The sequence below is a fragment of the Syngnathus acus genome, chromosome 23 (assembly GCF_901709675.1).
Source record: "Syngnathus acus chromosome 23, fSynAcu1.2, whole genome shotgun sequence".
Lineage (NCBI taxonomy): Eukaryota > Metazoa > Chordata > Actinopteri > Syngnathiformes > Syngnathidae > Syngnathus > Syngnathus acus.
In genome coordinates this window covers 4,253,946-4,274,773 of record NC_051107.1, presented here as the reverse complement: position 1 = coordinate 4,274,773, position 20,828 = coordinate 4,253,946, and the positions used below count along the sequence as shown (strand labels likewise).

Sequence of the window (20,828 nt, the reverse complement as noted above, 5' to 3'; positions counted from 1 at the left end):
ACGGAACTAAGGAATCTCATGTCATCTATTATTGATACGGTCTTTCGGTTCAAAGACTTTTTTTTTTTTTTTTTGCTCCGTCCTGTGAATGACTGCATGCTCATTTCCATGCAAACGCTAAGATGCATGAAGCGGTATTACAAGTGTGATCCTCGTCTCTGGCATGTTGTCCGGGAATGGGGCGGTGCTAGAAACAACAGCAGGCCTCAGAGTGACTCTCTCTGGGCTTTTAGACATTACCAGTGCTGCAATCATACTGCATCAAGCCACTGGCTTGATTTGATCCCGGGCGGGGAGGAGGGGGCCAATGGGCACAGGGGTCTGTTGGGGAAACATGCCATGTCAGCTCTAGCAGCCAGTTAGCAAGCTAGCCACGGAAATGGAACTATACTCCGGAGGGAGCCGGACTAGAAAAAGATGGCTTGCTGGAGAATAGGTAATGCAAAGCGCGCACTCCCTCTTATGACTCTTGACCCCCTCCTCCCCTTTATTTATTTATTTTAAATCTGTTTTACATTCACGTGCAAGCTGATGGCCGTGGGCTGCGGTCTTGTCGAAGGAGGCGCAAGGGGGCAGGCAGATGGGTACTGCAGCCCTGAGGTAGCCCCCTTCTCCTTTTGCAGCGTGACACAAATTACATGGCGCCCATTTATTTATTTATTTATTTATTTATTTATTTATATTTTCATTTATTTTTATTTGTTCTTTTTCATTGACTTTTATTAATTTTTATTTTTTATATTTATCCATCTAATCTCATCCAAGTCGCACAGCCTGCCGCCTCAATATATTGTCTTGTTGGAAATCCCCCATTTCAGAATTCCAGGTTGCTTTTCTATCCAAGCTAGAGGGACGAGATAATCTTTCATTTGCAGTGATTGCATTTTCCCCTTTGAAATGCACGCTCGATTGCTTTCTGGTGTTAGTGTGCATGATTTGCTTTAATCCGCGTCTGCTTTTCTTTCCATCCTCATAATTAATCATCGAGCAAAAAAAAAAAACAACAGCATTTACCCCCCCCCCTCCAATTTGCTGCCGATATGTTATAAAATGAAGCAATCTCACTCTTATTATATCAGCGTGGGGTTGCTTGTGCGTCTGTGATTGCGTCTGCCATTTAGCGTTGAAATGAAGGAGATGTTTGGTGTAGAAGTAGATAATAAAACAAGCATAAAGCAGAGGCGACGTTAGAGCATTAGGAAGAAAGTAACACCATTTTAGGCTCCAAATTGATGTCTTTACAAACATCTCGTACACTAAAGGGGCAATTTGGCATCCATGATAAAATCCTGCTGTCGGAACCTGCCGTTCGAGCTGAAACCTGTGTGGCTTTACTTTTGACTTTTTGCAGAAATAAAATTGGCAGTTTGAAGTTGTAATACCAGTGTTCATCACTAGATGGCAGACTTAAGAATGTCTCTGACCCCAAGGACCTCACTACCAGAGAAGTGGAATTTATGAAGAGGTTATTCTGTAACATTTCAATCTAAAAAGTCAACATTGCATTTGTTAAACGCTTTTTTTTAATCACGATTCATTCTCTGCAGGTAAATATTATTTTGAAAGCTTATTTGCTTCTTTTATTTGTTTTGAAAACAGATTGGACACGTCAGGAATGTTAAAATGAATCTGGGGGAGTAAAAAAAGATTTTTTTGTACATCTGTTTGTCGGGAATAATTCATTATTGCGTAAGCTTGTAGCAGAGTTTGGAAGCGGCTTTGAGAGGGAACGAGAACAAACCGCACTCCCAAATGAGCATCTCAAATCCCTTTTTCTATTTGTTTGCATTGTGTTAATATGAGCGCAGATCTCTCGCGCTCTCTCTCGCACTCTCTCTCGCTCTCCCAGTAGAGTAGCTGCTATGAAATTAGTTTCTTTGTGGGTTTACACAGACGCAAAGAGAAACACTGAGCTGGTTTGTGTTTTGGATTATGACAAGCATAAAAATGCAACAAAAGGATGCTTGTGTCCCCCGCCCCCCCCCATAGGCTGAGATGCTGCGCGGCGCATATTAGCATAGAAATAAGGCGGCGGCGGCGTTTATTGTAACTTTCCCGACGTTGACGATGCCTCTCTGCCGAACGCTATAATCGGCGAGTTCATGTTACACACTTGTTTGCGATTAAATTCCGTCATAATTTGATGGAGTCATCCAATCGGTGAAGACCATTTTTTTGTAATTCTAATGTAAAAATAATAAAAATAAATAAGAAATGATTATAAATAAAATAAAATAATTAAAAAAATAATAATTATACGCGCATACTGACCGTAACGACATTTTACAGCCTTTTAAGGAACTTGCATTACTCTGATATCCTTCCCGGCTCGGGCGCTCCATCTCGCATAAATTTACCAGGTGATGAAGTGGACGCAGGTGCTGGGTGACATCACGGGGTTATTGATGCCCCGCGGTGGCGCACATTGCCGCCCGCGTGTCTTTTATTTTCATTAATCCATCTTGAACGGGAACAAAGCCGGCTAAATATTCCCGTGGACAATTTGCCGCTCTTTTTGGGCTTCTTGACGGCGCCGTTGTTACCGAAGCCTCCGCGTGCCATCTGAACGAGCGACGCCACGGTCCTCATTTCATCGCCGATGACGTTTACTTTTCGAGCTGAGTACAATTCTTTGTCGGGGAAACGAAGCCTGTCAAGCAAGGTGATGAGGCCGAAGCGCTCCCTGTTCCCCAGAAGTCGGCTCACTAGCACTTGAGTGTTTGATGGGCCGTGCTCTCCACCTTGCCGGTCTAATTGGAAGTGAACAGTTCCCCTGCTGTGAGCACACATCCGAGGGGCTGCGTCTGTCCGCTCACCCGGCCGGCCACGGGCGAAAAACAATTAATTAATAATTACTGCTCGTGCGGGCGCCTCAGGGCCGAAGCGGGGAAGGGCTGGATGGTGTCAAGATTGGGAAGCAAATCGTTTTGGGTTTTTTTTTGTTCAGTGCGAGTTCACCTTGCCTGCTCCCTTCTTTTCCCCCTTTCTGTGAAGTGACAAAGATTGTAACGATAATGCCCGACTCCAACGGCGTGCATTGTCGTGGGCTAAAATAGATAATCGGCGGTTGCCATGGCAATGCCTGACAATATTCTTCTTATCGCGAGGCGGTGTACCTTGAAATTGACGCTAACACGTCGACACATAGCGGCCCATTTCTGTCCCAAAAAAAAAAAAACGATCGATTGTCTGAATTGAACAAATGAATAGTGACACACACGCCGTTCGTTACAGATTATGGATTGCGCCAGTGTGAATATGGAAGACGTCAAATCTGTCATGGCGGTTCGATACTTCCAGGCATACTGAATACATGTGGCTCGGCATTGTTTTTTGTTTTTTTCAGTGAGCGATGAATGGACATAAGGTTCGAGCGTGAAGCGTTCACAGTCTGGTCGCCAACATTACAAAAAGAAGATACAATTGTTTATACAGACGGAGGCCTCATTTTCTTATCATAATTCCATCATTAGCTTGTCATCGGATCGCATCTAAGACTTGACTCAGAGCGCCGTGCACACATCGAAACGTCTCCCCTTCTGGCTGCAATATGCGACAAGACAGCTTGTTCTCCAGTAATTCCATCTTTCGTGTCTTGGCGTTGTCCCGTGACGCAGCGAGGAGCGGCGACCCCGCGGGACCGCAAATGGACTTTTATTGCTACTTGTTCACGGAAGGCGGGATAAGGCCGGCCAATCGTCTGTCGAGTTCCGCTCGCCGCAATCGGATTCCACCGCAATGCCGAGGGTTCACTCGCTCACCTGTTCACTCTGTCACAACACAATTTTGAGATACTGTTCTCTCGCTACGGCTAAACTATGATGAGCGAATATCGGTATAGATGAGAGTAAATATGAGCAAATGTGTTTATTTCCAAAGTGGAAATAACAAATAATCATTTTCAGGCCAATTAGACAATTTCGTACAAAGGTTGCGGCCCATTGCCTCGTGACGTACCATTAGGCGCGCGTCGGCTAATTTTCATGCTAGCGTGGTTGTTACACACGTTGCGCCGTAGACGGGAAGTAATGCGCTTGAAGCTAAATAAAGCGTGCCAGTGATTTTTCTTTATCTATGTTATTAAAGAAGCAGCAGAGCCACAGCCGGCAAAAAAAAAATAAAATAGGAGGCACTCTATTGTGACTGAAATGATAAAATGCATAATTAGGTAGTCAATGTTGTGTTCCGTCTCTTCCCTCCTTGCTTTACCCGCAAGTTGATGGACGCAACCTTGCGCTTCCCCTCCCATTTTAAGAAATGATGTTGTTCATTACCGCAATGCCGTTTTGTCATCGGGGCGTTTTATTTTGTATTTTTTTGTCTTTGGTAATTTGCCTTTATTGGTCGGCTTAGCAATTCCGTGTCGGAGCGGCTTGGTTCAATAATGCATGCGTCTGGTTATTGTGCACGTCTGCGAACCCACCTGTAATTGCTGCGCAGCTGGGTGCACTCGGGTGGACGGATGGCGAGCAGAACCCTGAGAGAGAGAGAGAGAGAGAAAGAGGGTTCATTAAAAAACATGCTCACATCCTGTTAGGAAAAGAATCATTTGCCTTTGAGGGAAATATGTGCTTTTGCTCTCTTACTGGAGATTAATCGCGCCGCCATTTTTTTTTTTGCGTAGCTTAGCATCAAGAGTGCAGCAAATATGAATCTAAGAATATTTACTTGTTTATTTATTTATTTACCTATTAATTGTTATTATTTCCTTTATTTATTATTCACTTCCATTTTTGTAGCATAGCTTAGCATCAAGAGTGCAGTAAAAATTAATTTAAGAATTATTTATTTATTTTATTTGTCATTATTTCAGTCCAGGTTTTTTTTTTTTTTTTCCTCTATTTGAGGAACACAACTGCGGTCAGCCTCCACTTCCATCTAATTGTTCTGCAAAAAGGAGCTTGGTGGTCACTGTTGTCTTTGCCCTTGGCTTGGAGCACCACTGGCTCACCTTGACAGCCTTAAAAGGAAAGAAAAAAAAAAAAAAAGGCCAGGCCGTCTGTCGAGTGTGCGGCAGGCTTGTATAAAAAAAAAAAAAAAAAAATGTGCCTGCGCGTTTGTGTTTGCGTGCCCCCGTCTCGCCGTTTCTATAGGAGGACAGGCATCATTATCTCCACCTTTCTCACCGTCTTGTCCCTGGGAGACTTTTAATCTTCCCGTAAAAAAAAAAAAAAAAAAAGAATCAAATCAGATGGATGATATAAAATAAACCCAGCACCCCTCCCTCTTGCATCTTGCAGCCGCACTGGGGCAATTTTTATAAGAGCCTGTTATGGAGCCGCACATGGCCAAAATAATATTAGCGTGGTGGCGACAGGCACGTGAAGGCCAGATGAATCCGGGATAAAAATAAAAAGGCAAATGAATACAAATGGGGTCTCCTTCACCTAGAGGGGCGAATAAATCACACGTGCTCTAATGCAGTCGGCTCGCTCGCCCTCTCTCCCTCTTCTTGCCTCTCCATCTCACTTCATCAGATTAACTTTGTGTCCTTCTCTATTAATAATACACTCACAGAGGTGAGCCCAGCTATTTACCGGAGACGCCGGTGTCAACGTGTCATGACGGCACGGCCGTTTGAAATTTGGTGCGCGGGTTGGAGGCAACACCGAACGAATCGTTTCGTTGGAACGGGAGTCGGCCGGAATGATGCGAGGGCGCCGAAGGAACATCACGACTGATAGATGTTAAGACGTGCGGGGGTGAAGGTTCACGTCAGGTTGTGTGTGTTTGGATTCCTGCAAATCTCTGGCAGGCTAAAGTGAGGCCAGAGGTTTCGTCAGGCGAGGAACAACACAAAGGTGCGGGCACTTGGAAAAGGGGCAAAGGTGGCTCAAATGTGTCGGATAGTTTTCTACTCCATTTTCTCGTCGGGATTGTCTTTTTGCGCCGTTCCCCGAGGACTCGACAGGTGTTTGGAAATCAAAATAATTCGTGCAGAAGTGAAGGTCCTCGGGGGAATTGCGGCAAATAAACACAATGCACATTGGTTTTACAAAAATGTGTGAGGTAGAGTGAGGACTCATTTTTGTGATATGTGCATAGAGAGCGCCGGTCCCGCGGGAGACGCCGCCATCTCCCGAGACAGGACAAAGTCAATACGGGCGGTTACACCGAGCCCGCGGGGAGCAGGCCACCAGAGGCCTGACTTATAGCGCCGGAGGAAGGAGAGTTTATTCCGTGTGTGGATGAAAGCGAGGGAAGGTGAGCTACAGAGTTGTTTTAGGCAATAAGTACAAGCAAATCAGGCACGATTAAAAAATGGACAAATATCGGATTGAAGGTGAATAAAAGTTCCCCCGAAAACAAATGTTTTGTTTCCCTTAATGCGCAGCAATGCGCCTCCTAATCCGATGATGGAAATTTCCAAAAAGACATTTCGTCCGTTGAGACGCCATTTTATAATCCGGTTTGCCGGAAAAAAAAAAAAAAAAGACGTAATAATTTGGGATTCCCACCAGTTATGTTATAATGCCTCTCTTCGCATTTCTAGTCAGACGCTGCTATTCTTAAAATGTGCATGATTTTAAACCGGCATACTTATCTCGACCCCGAAAGTCTCTTCCTTCTACTAATGGCTGTTGGTCCCTCACGGCTCAGCTTTTGTGTGCCCTAAAATAGCACTTGCCCACTCAAAAACGCTCGAGTTTGGCTGATTCACTCTGAGTGGCCGCTTATCTGCCATTCATCTACGCTGGGGAAAAAAAATCGACGCTACTTATTCCCCCATTTTACCTTTTCACTGGCATCGGTACGCATTACAAAAACATGGATTATTATCAGACTTTTGGCTCTGACCAGCAGTTGGTGTGCATTAAAAGTTCAGGGAAAAAAATGGAACACAGAATAAAACGGGAAGATGGGCCAACCCTCCCGTGAGCCGTGTTTGGGGGCTACCTGTAAATTTGTCCGGGGACAGAGCGGCACAAGGTATAATCCACCTGCCAGCGCCGTTCAGCATCAGCGGCCGTGTGGCAGAAACATTCGGGCCCTTCTTCCACTTAACTACAAAACAGCATCAGTGCAGAACCGCAGAAAGCGCTCTCCCCCTCCCACTCGACACCCACTCCTTCCTTTCACTACAGATGTGTCAATGAAAAAGCCGGAAAGGACACGAAAAAGCGCTCGCAAAACCCACCGGCACTTTGTCGAAGCTGGTAAAAAATCCCAAACATGTTAAATTAGGAAATGTAACCGCTTATATTTTGCTATACGGAGGTGATTTAAAAAAATTATTGTGAGAGGTGAGCCGAGCGAGGTTGATTAAAAATGCTGGCAAGGAATGGAAAACTGGAGACTTCCTCACCCCCCCCCCCCGAGGGAGAACAAAGAATGATTGGTTCATTTGGATTGGGAAAAGTGCATCTCTCCCAAAAGCTGCTTCCTTCCAACGTTAATGACAAATGAGCTATCGATTTTGTTGTTTACAATCCAGGGTTCAGATTGCACCCCCCCCCTCCCCTTCAGTGCACATGACGGACCTCAGAATAGCTGCCTTGCCAACTGACAACATTGTTTACCTCGAGCTCGCCAACTAAAACTTAAAAACCCGCTTAGACAACCGTGGGCGAAGCTTCCGTAGCGTGCGTGGCAACAAACGTGGGGTTCTTGTTTTCCTGACCTTTGCTATTGATCCACGCTGATCCTTTGAAATGTCAGCCTCCACAAGTCGGCCACACTACAAAAAGTGCGGTCCACAAGACGCGGGAATATACCAGGAAGACAACGCTAAGTTCAGACGGTTACCAATGACGGGATATTCGTATTACATCGCCTTTTTGGGATGATATAGTCGATTCTACCTCGTTCCCCCGCGGACCAAAACAAGCGCCGGGCAATTTCAGTCCTGTCCAATGCATCAAAAGCATAAGTGGAAAAGTTTTGGCATTGAGTTTTCGTGATTCTTTTTTTTAAAGACCATAAAAATCAATCACGCAGGCAGATTTTGATGGGTTACGCTACACTTTTTCTGGCAGAGCGCAGGGGAGTTGCGGAGGAGTGCGAAATAGATGGCTTCCTGCTCCGAGAAAACACGACGGAGGCAAAAGACAGAGAGGAGGTCACGGTTCGGACGAGGAAAGGTGCTCGGCCCGTCATTACTCTAAATATCTAACTCGCCTTCCATAACTCTGCTTCGGTTATCGGTCACGGGAGGTTTTGGGACTGACTTGTCCGGGTCCAGATTGGGTTCTGCCCTCTGCTATCATTCATTGTTGATCGGAGACAAGTGCAATTGCCTTAGAAATGTCATGTGAAAAGTCTAAGAAAGAAATCAATCGTTGTAATGGAGTACAGGAACAGGTACGGTGCGGAGCGCTGACCCGATAACAAGCACGAAAGATATTTTCAGCAAAACCTGCCATAAGCTGCCTTGGATATAAACACAGATGATTGTGGTCTTATCGTCTTCGGGGACGGTTCGCCGGCAAATTACTATTCACGCCGTATTGCAGTTTCACTTAATTGGAATTTGTTTAGCACAATTTATAAGGGTGGGGAAAAAGGGAATAAACAGATTTATCGGTGGACGGGCCTCAGCCAAGTAAAGGTTATGCATAATTTAAGGCGGATTAGTTTGGATGTAGAGGTGGAGGAGGCTAAGCGGACAATATTAGGGAGGCAAACTCTTGAAAGGCAGAGACACGTCCGAGCAAAATCCTCCGTGAGTACGTCCATCATCGGCGAATCGTTAGGCAAACTAATGACGTTACTTTAGTGTGGCGGCCTGCAGGGGACGGAGAATGATGGTTTCGTTCAACCTTCAGTATGTCAGCGTGTCATTTGCCATCGCCTTCATTACCGTCGCACGCGTCATGGGATTGCCGTCGCACGATGCGTTTGATGCCAAATCAAACAGATTGAGTTGAGTCTCAATGGAGTTTAGTTTTAGGGTTCGGTTTAGGGTTAGGTTTAGGGGTAGGTTTAGGGTTTTATTTTACTTTATTTTATTTATCATATGCATTTTATTTTATTATTTATCATATTTCATGATTATTTTATTTATCGTTTTACTTACAAAAATGCACTTTTATTTCCATTATAATTTCCACGGTGGAATATGGAGCGACTTGTCCGACGAGGTCGACGCGGGCGCTATTACGTCGCCATGTCAAGAGCGCAACACTCGGTGCTGATGCGGCGCCGTCTCTGCAGACGCTGGTGTTGAATGATCTCATTTCCCACATGTGCTTGTTCACGCTGACATTTCCTCCTCTGGCTCACCGAGCCGCCGGGCCTCCGCTTCACGTGTGCGCAAAATGCGCCCGTCAACAAATCAGGGGGGTTAGGGTTGTCGCTCAGCTGTGTGGAAATGTCAGCGCGCATCTGCAACGGAACGATATCGCCGCTACCTGATGGTCACCGCGCACACACGCACGAGTGGAAAATAAACACCTGCCTGAAGCAATGTCACGCCACACAAACCGCCGGTTACCAAACCACAATGGCGGCGCGCAAAGAAATAGCTAAATAATAAGCCGAAGATCGAACCGTGCGTACCGCGTGTACCGAGACTCCTTGTTCTCTCCCGCTCGTTATTGGTCTTTGTCGTGAAATGAAGTTAGCACCTCCCTTGTTGACTGCGAAGAAGGAAGCGTGAGGAACGACTTGCCGAGTGTTGCCGACGACTTTGCCTTGTCCTTGCCAGGCGGGAAAAAAAAAAAACTTTTGGACTGTATGATAAAGCACCGCTACAGCACAAATCTGCGCCGCAGGGAATTATCTGATTTCACTCAATCGGGCTGAAAATGATCTATTTACGACAAATAGTGATGTTTCTTTTTTCGGTTTGGATCGGCTCGGGCTAAAATTTTGACGTGAACGAGCAATGCCAGTAAAAAAAGTTGATCGTGTGACAGAAAACTTTGGAGGAATGGAATCAAAACAGTTCGGGAAGACTGAAGACGACATCCGTCGGTTAGCATCGGTGCTGCCTGCCCAGTCAGAAGAGTCCATGCAAAATATTCTGGATTCTCCATATGGTTTGTTGATGTTTATCACTTGCTCAAGCAGAGCCGAGTGCGAATAAATTGCCAATTTTCAACCTATAAAAGGAGAATGATGGGAGGGAGCAGGCGCCTCTTTTGTGTGCTTCTGCTCGCTTGCTTGCTTGCATGTACCGCTGGGACATTTTACTCTTACAGTAGGATGAGGAGCCCGGGGAGAAAAAAAAAAATCCTGGCAGATTCATCGCACTTCAGGTGAAATGAAGACACAGTGAATTGGCTTAAAAGGTTATTTGACTCGTCTGAGTTTGAGCAACATGGCGGCGCATTAGTGAGGAGGAGGAAGAGGAGTGCGGGAGTGAATTGATGAAGAGTGAGGAGAAGAAAACACACGCGCACACACACAAGGATGCTTATTTGTATGCGCCGGCTCCAATTTACAAGCAGCTCATCGCAGGAGGGGAATGATGAATAATGTTGATTTGATGCTGCTGCTCGACGCTAACCTATACGAGTGGCAGAAACTGCAACCTTGAAGCAATCATGGCTCCAATAAACGCATACATGCAAATATTGCCTTGTAGTCATTTCGACGGTGTGACTTGGTTTTTTTCCCATGCATAGAAAGGTGTTGCGGAAATGGCGCGTTATTTACCGTAATTTTCGGACTATAAGTCGCGTTTGTTTTTCATAGTTTGGGTGGGGGGGCGACTTATACTCAGGAGCGATTTATATACATATATATGGTTTTTTTTCACTTTTTTGGGCATTTAATGGCTGGTGCGACTTATACTCCGGTGCGACTTATAGTCCGAAAATTACGGTAAATGGACTTGGTAGAAAAGTGTCATTCCCTCAGGAATGCATCGTAGCACACGTCCTAGCCTAGCCTAGCCTGTCCTATCATGTCTCTCAGTGACACCTTGAGATACAAGTGTAATATATTTTATGACTGTGGTCGTAACTCAAAACAGCTTGATCGCAAATCAAGGAATGAAGGCGCCCGTCGCATACGATTCCAAACAAAGATGTTGCTCACCTGCTTGGGTCACAACCAATCTGCCCCCTTTCTAATTATCAAAACGCTTCATCTTGGAGTGGCGCGCCGCATACATCACGCGAGATCAGATCTGTCTGCCGCTCTCCCCCCCCCCCCCCCTTCCCCTTTGCGCACGGCCCATCTTTCAGCGCCTTGGCATGGGATGAGACGGAATTTATTAGGCCAAGATGCTGGCTGTTGACACGAGTGTGAGCGACCATTTGGTGGGGAGACAAACGCCCCGACGGAGGCTTTAATAATATGAAACCTTCTTTTAGGCACCGCAGAGCAAATTGCTCAATTGAATTAAATTTAAATATTTCACAGCATTTCCGTTCAATATTCACTTCCTCGAATCACTACACGGGTGCGTAGCCATGGCAACCGCCTGGTGGGGGAAAAAAAAAAAAAAAAACAACTGAGTGAGAACACATAAGCGCCCAGCACGACATCGGTGTCGGTTGCCCCCCGCGGCGCTGAATGGATCGATCGCTTTTTTTCAAATGATTCAAACTGCTCTTCCGTGTCAGTGTGCCAGAGTGAATCACTCATCACACTTTGTTTTTTTCCCCAGCACCTTTAAAGTTGCCAACAGGAGCAATTAAGGCTACTCGGGCTTTGTTTTTGGATGTGCGGCTATTGCTCGACTTTCTTTGCCATCTCTGCGGGGGGTTAAAACGAAGTGTAAAAGCGGATCTTAGTTCATGACGTCCAATTTCACTTTCAATTCATCCTTTTCTCCGCTCAAATTTGCCATTAGACGCGGTGGTGCTTTTGTGCGCCGCTAAGAAAAGACGTTTGTCCTTGTCTTTTTGACTTCAAAGTGCTCTTAGGTTTTTTGAATGTTTTGAAAAAATGTTTCAAAAGGGCTGATGTGCTTTTTTTTTTTTTTTTTTTTTGGTGGTGTCGTTTTTACAGCGACATTTTGAACTTTGGAGGAATTTCTTTAATTGATATTATGTGCCCCAAAATAAAATAAAAAAAATCATATATTTCTCATTTCATCTACCTTACAATTTTTCTTGCACAAAATCACAGCCAATTTGGAGCAGGTTATAATTTCCACGATGTGCAGCCGAATTACAGGAATGGCATAATGACGCTTAAATTGCGCAATTTGGTGTGCAGCTCTGTTATTTGTTGTCTTTCTATTGAATGCATTGAGCTCTCTTTCTGTCTGATTGCGGCCATCTTGGCCTCATCTCTCACTGTCAGCCCCTCATTTCATATCTTTCAATTGTGCGCACGCTTCATTGCTCTTCATCTCGTCCAATCGTGGCACCCCCCGCTGACATTTACAGTGGTATGTTTATTTTCAAGTATTTCCCATCCTCTATCTCGCCCTTCCCATCATTTTCCCATCATGTTCAACCCTTACGCATCCCTTCGCTTTTCTCTCTATGCTAATCTTAGGCTGTCTCGCTCAACCACCACTTCAATCGTTCTTTCTATTTTCTCCACAGCCGCCATTGTGCGGAAAAAGCAGTGGTGCGAGATGGTGCCGTGTTTGGACGACGAAGGCTGCGACCTGTTAGTCAATAAATCCGGCTGGACTTGTACGCAGCCCGGAGGCCGAGTCAAGACAACTACGGTAAGCTCAGACCGCCCCCATCTTCCAAATAAAATCCTTTCAAATGCTTCCTCTTATTCCTTTGTAAATACCCAACAATAATTAAGGTTCTTACATTTGAGGCCATACGATTTGTGGCTTTGCTTACTAAACTGCTCCGATTATCCTCATCTGCGTTCTTATTCGTCGCCACGTATAATTTTCTTCCCGTGGTGAAATTACCCGCTGTGGCAGAAATGTTTGTGATTGAACAATGATCGCGTGAGCGACGACGCAGGACACCTTTCGGGATAATGACGAGTAGGGAAGAAAGTGGGAGGCACTTTTCTTGTCAGTATATGGAAAACGTGAAATTCACATGCCGATGGGAAAATATTTGGTTCTTTTTCCACTTCTTTCACACGGAAACGCTAGCCGGCTAGCTTATCTACAAACGTGGAACGGGCGAAGGCCGAGGCCCGCCGGGGCATCATTAAATCATAATTTAGTCATCAAGTGACTCACTTGTTTACGCCGCACCGCTGAGAGTTAGCTCCGACCACGAATGTACCTGATCGCCGTGACCGGGGTGACAGCCGCTCGATGTTTCGCCAACAAAGTCGTTTGTTATCCGGGCAGGCAAAGATAGCCCCGCACATATCTGCGTCCATTTTTTATATTTGACAGAGTCCGCACGCGAGTACGGAAACGCTAGCGCACGGATACGTTTCGGCCTACTTGTACTTTTCATATCCCGCTCGAAGACGTCAGTCATCGGCGGGGGGATGACAGGTATTTCCCGCTCGGCTCATTGGCCGCTTTAAGCCCGCCGACAGCTCGTCAAGCGGCCGGACGGCCGCGCGCACTCGACTGTCCCCAGTTGGCCGTGAATGTTTAAGCGGCTTTCGCTGTCAGGGATTTTAGTAGTTGGCAGCAGGCAGTCATGGGTCACCGTTTAAAATTCCTTTCAAAATACGAATCCGTGTCAGGGACGAAACGGTCGACGAGGAAAGTCGGGTGAATGTTTGATTTTTCCCCAACTACCCATTAAAAGGGCATCGAAGCTAAGTTTCAGACGGGGGGGAGAAAAAAAAAATCATCTACTGCCATGTTTCTTTCAGACTCTTTGATACAGTAACATGCAAAAGCATTTACTTCATTTGAACAAATGCCCTTTTCCCCGAGGCCTTTTCCGACTATAAGCCCACACTGGCCCCGTATGTGGACGCTGCCGGAGGCGGAACGCGCCTCGTGCACGCTCCGCTGAGCATGTCCGACCTGTCCGTCAGGTGTTTGTGTGAAAACATCAATGCGGACAAGCGGGCTCGTCCCTGAGGGGGGTCGTATGACGAAGCCGATCTGACTCAGCCCCCCAAGCCCTACAAAGGGCTATTTTGGATAAATGTCAGGAAGCAGTTTGCGTGTCTTGATTGACCAAACATATTCTCCGTCTACGTTAAATAATAGCTTGCGTTGCGTGCATTTGTTTCTTTCACGTCAGGCTCCGCCCCCCTCCCACCCGTCACCCCTTCATTCATCTTAGTCTCAAGCTGCTTTGTGTCGGGCCTCTCAATAAAACCACAATATTGATCGTGGTTCAACATGAAGATTGATACCGAGCACATGGACCCTGACAGTAAGGCTTTGAACGAGGTTACTTTCACCTGCAAGGAGCATTGACTGACGAAAAGGACAAATATCAAACAGAGACAATCTTGGAAATGTTACGGGTCACCGAATTTTTTTGACTTAATGTAGCCTTATTTATAGTATGGATTGTTATTCCCTATATTCTAAAGCACTCTCTTTTGGCAAATGCCATCTGAGTCGTCATCTTCCGTCCTCGCCTTTGTGAGGCTCTCCCCGGAGAATGCTCGGCATTGTGCCCTCCACGATTTCAGACTGGCAGATGAAACGACACAAGCCTCTCTCTCTCTCTCTCTCTCTCTTTTTGTCTGTCTCGCTTTCTGCTGCATGGGGGCGACGCCGGGTGCTCAGTGAGATGGAGGCAGAGTGATTGCGCCATTAGAGGAGAAAAAGCAAAATCACCGCAGGTGATTCGGCGGATTTTTTGCGACAGCCTAATAAGACAAACAATCGGGACGAGACAAAAAGCAACGAAGAACCTGCGGTGGCGGCAGAAAAGAAAAAGTATTCGACCTTACTTAAGTTGTTTTCGTTTTTTTGTCGCTCTAAGTGGGCTCTAAGTAAGCACTTTAATCGTCAACACCGGTACGGTATGTAAATGAAGCAACTCAATACGGTTCTGACCGCGTCTTTGTTGGTACGGGTTCATTGTCAACTCGGAAAGTTCGAATCGAGAAAATCATTTCTAAGCTGTCCTTGAAAAGACGGGAGAATCACAGTTGGGCGCTTCAGTGAAGGAAATATAAATGAATCCTTCCACTGTTGGAAATGTCCCACGGTAGGAACTCATAGTGGCAGGTCGAGTCAATACCCAATTTTCCTTCCGCTAAGCATTGTCGAGTGCTGCCGATTCCGCCGCACAGAACAGAATCACCGGCACGTTCCGCAATGGAGAAGCAGCGGCGTGACTGCAATCATGACATTTTCACCTCTCAGGGGAAAGAGAAGACGCTCAATACCTCTTTGGGTGGAAGCAAACTGGAGCAGAAGATAATCGTGCGTCCGCAGTGAAGTACAGGTCGACTCGACCTGGTCTAGGCGAGTATTTGACCCTTCATGTGAAGACTGCGGACTTAGACGCCGGCCGTCTGCTTTTCGGATATTTACGCAATCGCACAAATTTATCATCTGCATCTTGGTCTCTCCGTGGAACCGATTGAAGACGATCCTGACGGGATCTCCCCACGCTCCCTCTTCAGTATAGGTTCTGGGTTGGTACCAACTTGTGTAATTGATCCCTCTGGGTATTGCGGGCACATCCGAGTTGCGCATTGAACAGAATCACCACGAAGAAGACAGCTGCTTGGTTGCCCCAGACATGGAGAGAGATGGCAAGACAAAGACCCGGTTCTGTTCCCAGCTTGCTTTTAGAGGGAGCCGAGTCAGCGCACCTCACCCTCCATTTGGGGGACTTGGGGAAGACATTAGAGTGTTAGCGAGGGGCAAGAGGGAGATGCACCGAGAATAAAAAAGTGCTGTCTCCTCATGTTCTGGAGAGAGGATTGATGGACTAAGTGGGGAGGATTGCTCAAGTCTCCCCTGGCCAGTGAAATAGTGTGAAGAGCAAATGTTTCCAGCTCAAATTGCCAATCATGGCGTGTTTCAGCCATTTAGTTTTGGCAAAAACAGATAATTGATTTCATAAAGTAGGACGTGATTGATGGCTCGGGCTCGAGCCGCAAGCAGCTTGTCTTTATTCCGACGAGCAGACGGCTGCAAATGAACACGAGGCCGATGGACCATTATGTTCATTGTACAGTAGCTTAATTTTTTTTTTGGAAGTTTCACAAAATGTGAGCGTAATTAGAGACGCTGAAAGAGACTAAATGTGAGCTGTCTGGAAATACAATCGGAATCAAATTGGGCACTCATAATTTGGAGGTTTAATAAGCGGTCAAGCATTTAAAACAGAATAGGAGGAAAAAAATTTCAGTAAGGTATCACAATGAAGACTTTGTCATGTGAGTCAAAGTCAAGATGAGTCAATTATTCAGTAAGTTTTCACTTGTCTCAAGTCCTTAAATTCGTGTAATTCGACTCTCCCGCCGCCGAAGACAAAAACAAAAGATTATGTTTGAGTTACCACCTGACAACTACACAGCACACAAGTGAATGCAAAGCAAATCAATCTTTTGAGCTACTTCTTTAATTCCCTCCCTTGGCTCCCTTCTCCGAGCGCAATAACTCCCGTAACTATTTTTCTACTCGGCGCGCGACGCTTTTGAAGGCGCTTAAATGTGACACTTTGATAAGCCGGGCTAATAATACAGCGACGCCGCTCAAGAAAAACAACAGCGTTGATTACGTTACATGTTGTTATTTTATCAACGTGATTTTTTTTTTTCTTCCCTACAGGCTCTATGACGCGACAGGACTCTCCCTCCACATTGTTGCACTGAGGAGAGCATTGACGACCCCCTTGACAGGCAGCCAGACACCACTCACCACCGCCACCTTAACGCCACTATCACAAGTCCGCCCATTCCCCGGAAGCTAACTATCCTGCGCCGCGGCCCTCGCGGAGGCGGAAAGGTACCGAACTCAAGAATGCCAAAAGTAATCCAGCCAAAACTCTTGACAACAGGAGGGAGATTCCTAACTGAAACAACCTGTATTTCGCTTTTTTTGTCGTTGGTTTTGTATTTAGCCCATCAATTCCCACCGTGCGCGTTAAGCTAGGCTAAATCCACACGCGCTCCGATACAAGACGGCTCCATCTGCATTTCCAGCTTGTTTCCGCTCTTGCTTGGCACGCCTTAAGCCTGCGCTGGCGAGCCCTGACACCGATGGCATCTGTTATTCGGCATAAAAACGAGACGCCAGACAGGGGCGGATATTAATGCGCGTTACCGCGACGCTGGAGTAGCCACGCGGACATTTTTAACTTACAATGAAATAAAAAAGATTAGGACAAAGTCGTAAAAGTGCCCGTTCGTGTTGAGCTTCAGAAAAGCAGGGTCCTCCACCAGTCAATATTGCTGGCAGTTTTATGATTTGCTTTTAAGAGAAAATCTGATCCTGCTGTTTCTTTCCCAACCAGGCAGCGAGGCCCTCGGTAGATTTGCAGCTAAAAATAGACATTGAAGGAATCCATGCTCTGATACTTGCACAGCCCATCATAGAGCAGATCTGTTTAGCACCAGTTAAGGAAGACTGAAATGCAATTAGAACGATGGGCCCCATAAAGTATCGGGTACTTTGTATCGGATATTAGTACACTTGCTCCCCGAGGTCATATTTCGAGAGCGAGCTTTCTAATCATATCGTATAGACATCTGTTTGATGTTCCGAGGAATACCAAAAAAAGGTTTGATGGTGACATAACTCTGCAGATAGCAGCACGTGGGTTGAGCGTCTGGTGGCGTGCGTGTGAACATTTTGGCTGCTTCGGGCGTGCAACGAGCCATTTCCCACCGCTCATTAACCTGTGGCTTATTGCTAACCTGCTCATGAATATTCATCGGGCCGGCTTCTACGGGGAGGGAGATGCAGCAAGACAAATGAGCAATCAGTGCTATATGTTGGTTTTGATTTCTTATTTTATTATTTTTTATGATTCATTTTATATATATTTGTTCTTATTTCTTATTTTTAAATGCATCGACTTCGGTCGGTGTGACGCATTTCCTTTCATGAGACCCTTAACACGTTTAGCGCGGGTCGGTGTGCGCTGACATTTCCGAGGGAGTCGGCCAGAGTACACACGCAGAGGAAATGTCAAGTCTCGGCCATATGTTGACGCGAATTTGCTTTCCGTCTCAGCTGGAGAGTGACTACATACTATGTATTATGAATCGAGTTGTCTTTAGCGCTAACAGATGTGCCTGTGTTCACCTTCACTGCAGTGCACAATGTGCGCTATGCAGAGCCGAATGTATACTTTGCTACACTCGGCTCCGCCTCCAGATAGGAAGATGTACCCTACGAATTTGATGTGGATGGAATCCAATGTTTTCCTCTTCCTTGGACGAATATCGACATGTATCGAGTGGAATGCCCGCGAGCCAGTGTGCGCAAATAAGACATAAACACGGATGGATTATTTACGTTCCGTCGCAGCTGGCACTCTTGGTGATGCCTTAAAGTTTGTCAGTCGGTTTACGGGCGGGACTTCATCTCTCTCTCTCACCGTTCGTGCGTGACCGAGAATGGCATCTGGTCGTTGGCCCTCGTAAGATATAAAATAGAGTAATATGGCAGTTTGCTGATAAACCCGAGGTAATTATCACCTAGGGCCTGGGAATTTTATTCATAGGGCAAATTCATCTGATATTCATCTGACGCTGGTTCCTCTTTTAATAGGGGACTCGCATTTCCCCGAGATGAGATTTGTGTGTAGGGGAGATTTATGGGAGGCTGTTTCCCACAATGCGGATTGCGAGTTTGTGTATGTGGCGCGAGTAAGAGCAAAAGGGGAGCATTGTGGGAATATGAGAAAATTACCATGCTCGACCGCTTCGTCTAACTATGTGGTAGTTTACAAAAAAAAACAAGACCATTTCATTGCTAGCCATTTGCATTCCATTTCCTTGACGGCAGTTGTAGGATTTCCCAGTAGGGCCGCCAGGATTGGCTGCAGTCATCTCGTGGGAGAAGGCAAAAAAAAATGTTGACAATTGTCGTATTAATAATTAGCTGTGTTAATAGTTGACGGTTGAAATTTTTCAGCATGTTATTATTCCATGCCTGGTCTGCATCCAACACCTTGATTCTCGCATGGCCTGTTCCATTCAAGTTCATTATTATTACATTCAAGCCTCAGTGACATTGCCAAGATCTTGAACGGCGACACTATTATTTTGGCTGTGTGGCGACCGCGAGTGGCCAGATGGTTTGCGGACGCTTCCAGATTTGTCTTTTTGCCCTAAGATTAATTGTTTCTCCGCGAGAGTCACTTTGTTCTTGTACACTAGGTGGAGAATGAAGGCGAGTTGTAATGGAAATAACCTTCAACTGAGAAAATCCTGTTTGCAAGTCTCGGGCGTACAGTAATTAGTTGTTTTTAGTCGGTCATGGCAGAACTACAATGACGCACACAAATGTAATTTTATAAGTGCAATGAAAATGATGTTTTGTTGGCCGAGGGAGCTAATCCGAAATTAGATTTAACACCATAACGTCTGTTTTCTTTTCAAAGACTGGTTGTGCTCCAAGCAGCCTTAAGGACATACAATAGATCTGACTAAAATATAATACCATACAAATGGAAACAGCAGGGGCTCCGAAATTGAACCCTGTGGAACACCATACGATAGTGAGGCTGGGGAATTCAGAGCAACTGCTGCCAAATAATATCGAAAGCATTTCCAATGCCCAACCTGGTGCTGCAAACAGGCCAACACGATAATGTGGTCCACCGCATTGAACGCTGCAGTCAGGTCCAACAAAACAAAACGTCTCCAGTGTCATTAGCCGGGGGGGTGTCATTAAAAACTCATAACAGGGCTGACTGTGCTTTGCTCTTAAAGGTCCTACAGTATATTTTGCTTTTGCATGATATGGCAAAGTTTATATCAAGATTTTGCTGAAAAGTCAAAACACTTCAATCGACTCCTGACTGTGCTAACAAAATCTCGTCTGCTCTGTTCTTCGTCCTTCGTGACAGGTCTCGTAACACCACCAGAGCACCAGAACGGGAGTGTTTGCAGGAACACCCCCCCCCCCCCCCCCACGCCCCCGGCCCCCCGAGGACATTGGGTAAATGACTCGCAAAAAAACACTGTTCCCTGCGAGCTACTCCACGGGCTTTCTGACTTCTCCCACCCGGCGGGTGTCGTTGGGTCAACAAGGTCGTCTGCTCTCCACTTCTGCCTGCTCCGTCCAATTAGCAGCTTTCGCCCTTCGCCGTGGAGGGTGGGACCCCTGCCAAATGTCACGGGTGACTTGCGCCAATCCTCCGAATTGAAGACGAGAATTCTCCGCATTTCTTCACCTTTCTAGAACCTCAGCAGGGCGCAAGGATCATTTAGAGAAGTGAGCGCTCGCTGCTGTGAATAGGCCTTCTGCTGGAGCAGACCTCCCATATTTTTATAGACCAAAGAGCAAAAGAAACAAATGTGCCAGGACTGAGGCAGTAGACCCTCGCCGGCTTGCGTGCCCACCAAGCGACCCGTGGACACCTCGTGGACTGGCACACACACACAGACACACACAGACACACACAGACACACACACACACACACACACACACACACACACACACACACACACACACACACACACACACACACACACACACACACACACACACACACACACACACACACACACACACACACACACACACACACACACACACACACACACACACACACACACACGGATCAAAGGAGTACTTTTGACCATTTCCTGACTGTTTTCTTTCCTCGGACCGAGCCCAACACTGTACTTTGGAACTGGAGATATAGGTACTACATAACGTATAACTGTGTATCGAGAACAAAAAAAAATAAAGAAAAAAATAAATACAAAAGATGCGACGGTCGGAAGGCAAGAAGGCGCATCAAAAAAACGCAAGTGAAAAGACGGCGTGAAGAAATGTCATTAAATGTATTTTGAAAGTCCCTAAAAGTTATATATTTAACAGTTTTTATATGTTGTACCTTTGTAGAGAAGCTTATTGGACTTGTGGTCACAATGACAATTAGGA

At 45.9% G+C, this 20,828-nt stretch overlaps 1 protein-coding gene and 1 long non-coding RNA gene across 4 annotated transcripts in view; one reads left to right on the top strand and one right to left on the bottom strand.

The window, feature by feature from the left end:
* The window catches only part of LOC119117311, an 88,232-nt gene extending 77,115 nt beyond the window's left edge, over positions 1-11,117 (bottom strand). The window contains exons 1-2 of one of the 2 annotated variants that reach the window (XR_005096478.1): positions 10,984-11,117; positions 4,424-4,477 (exon numbers count right to left, since the gene is read on the bottom strand). This is a non-coding gene — a long non-coding RNA (uncharacterized LOC119117311). Of the gene's footprint in view, positions 1-4,423; positions 5,856-10,983 lie in introns of those variants that run through there. The other variant, XR_005096477.1, reaches the window with a different exon arrangement.
* tafa5a (TAFA chemokine like family member 5a) overlaps positions 1-20,342 on the top strand; it is a 61,490-nt gene extending 41,148 nt beyond the window's left edge. For both annotated transcript variants that reach the window (XM_037243501.1, XM_037243502.1), the window contains exons 3-5: positions 12,447-12,574; positions 16,535-16,711; positions 19,785-20,342. In XM_037243501.1, the coding sequence (XP_037099396.1) occupies positions 12,447-12,574; positions 16,535-16,543 (137 nt within the window). In that variant the 3' untranslated portion in view covers positions 16,544-16,711; positions 19,785-20,342. The remainder of the gene's footprint in view (positions 1-12,446; positions 12,575-16,534; positions 16,712-19,784) is intronic.
* The last annotated feature ends 486 nt before the right edge of the window (positions 20,343-20,828 follow it).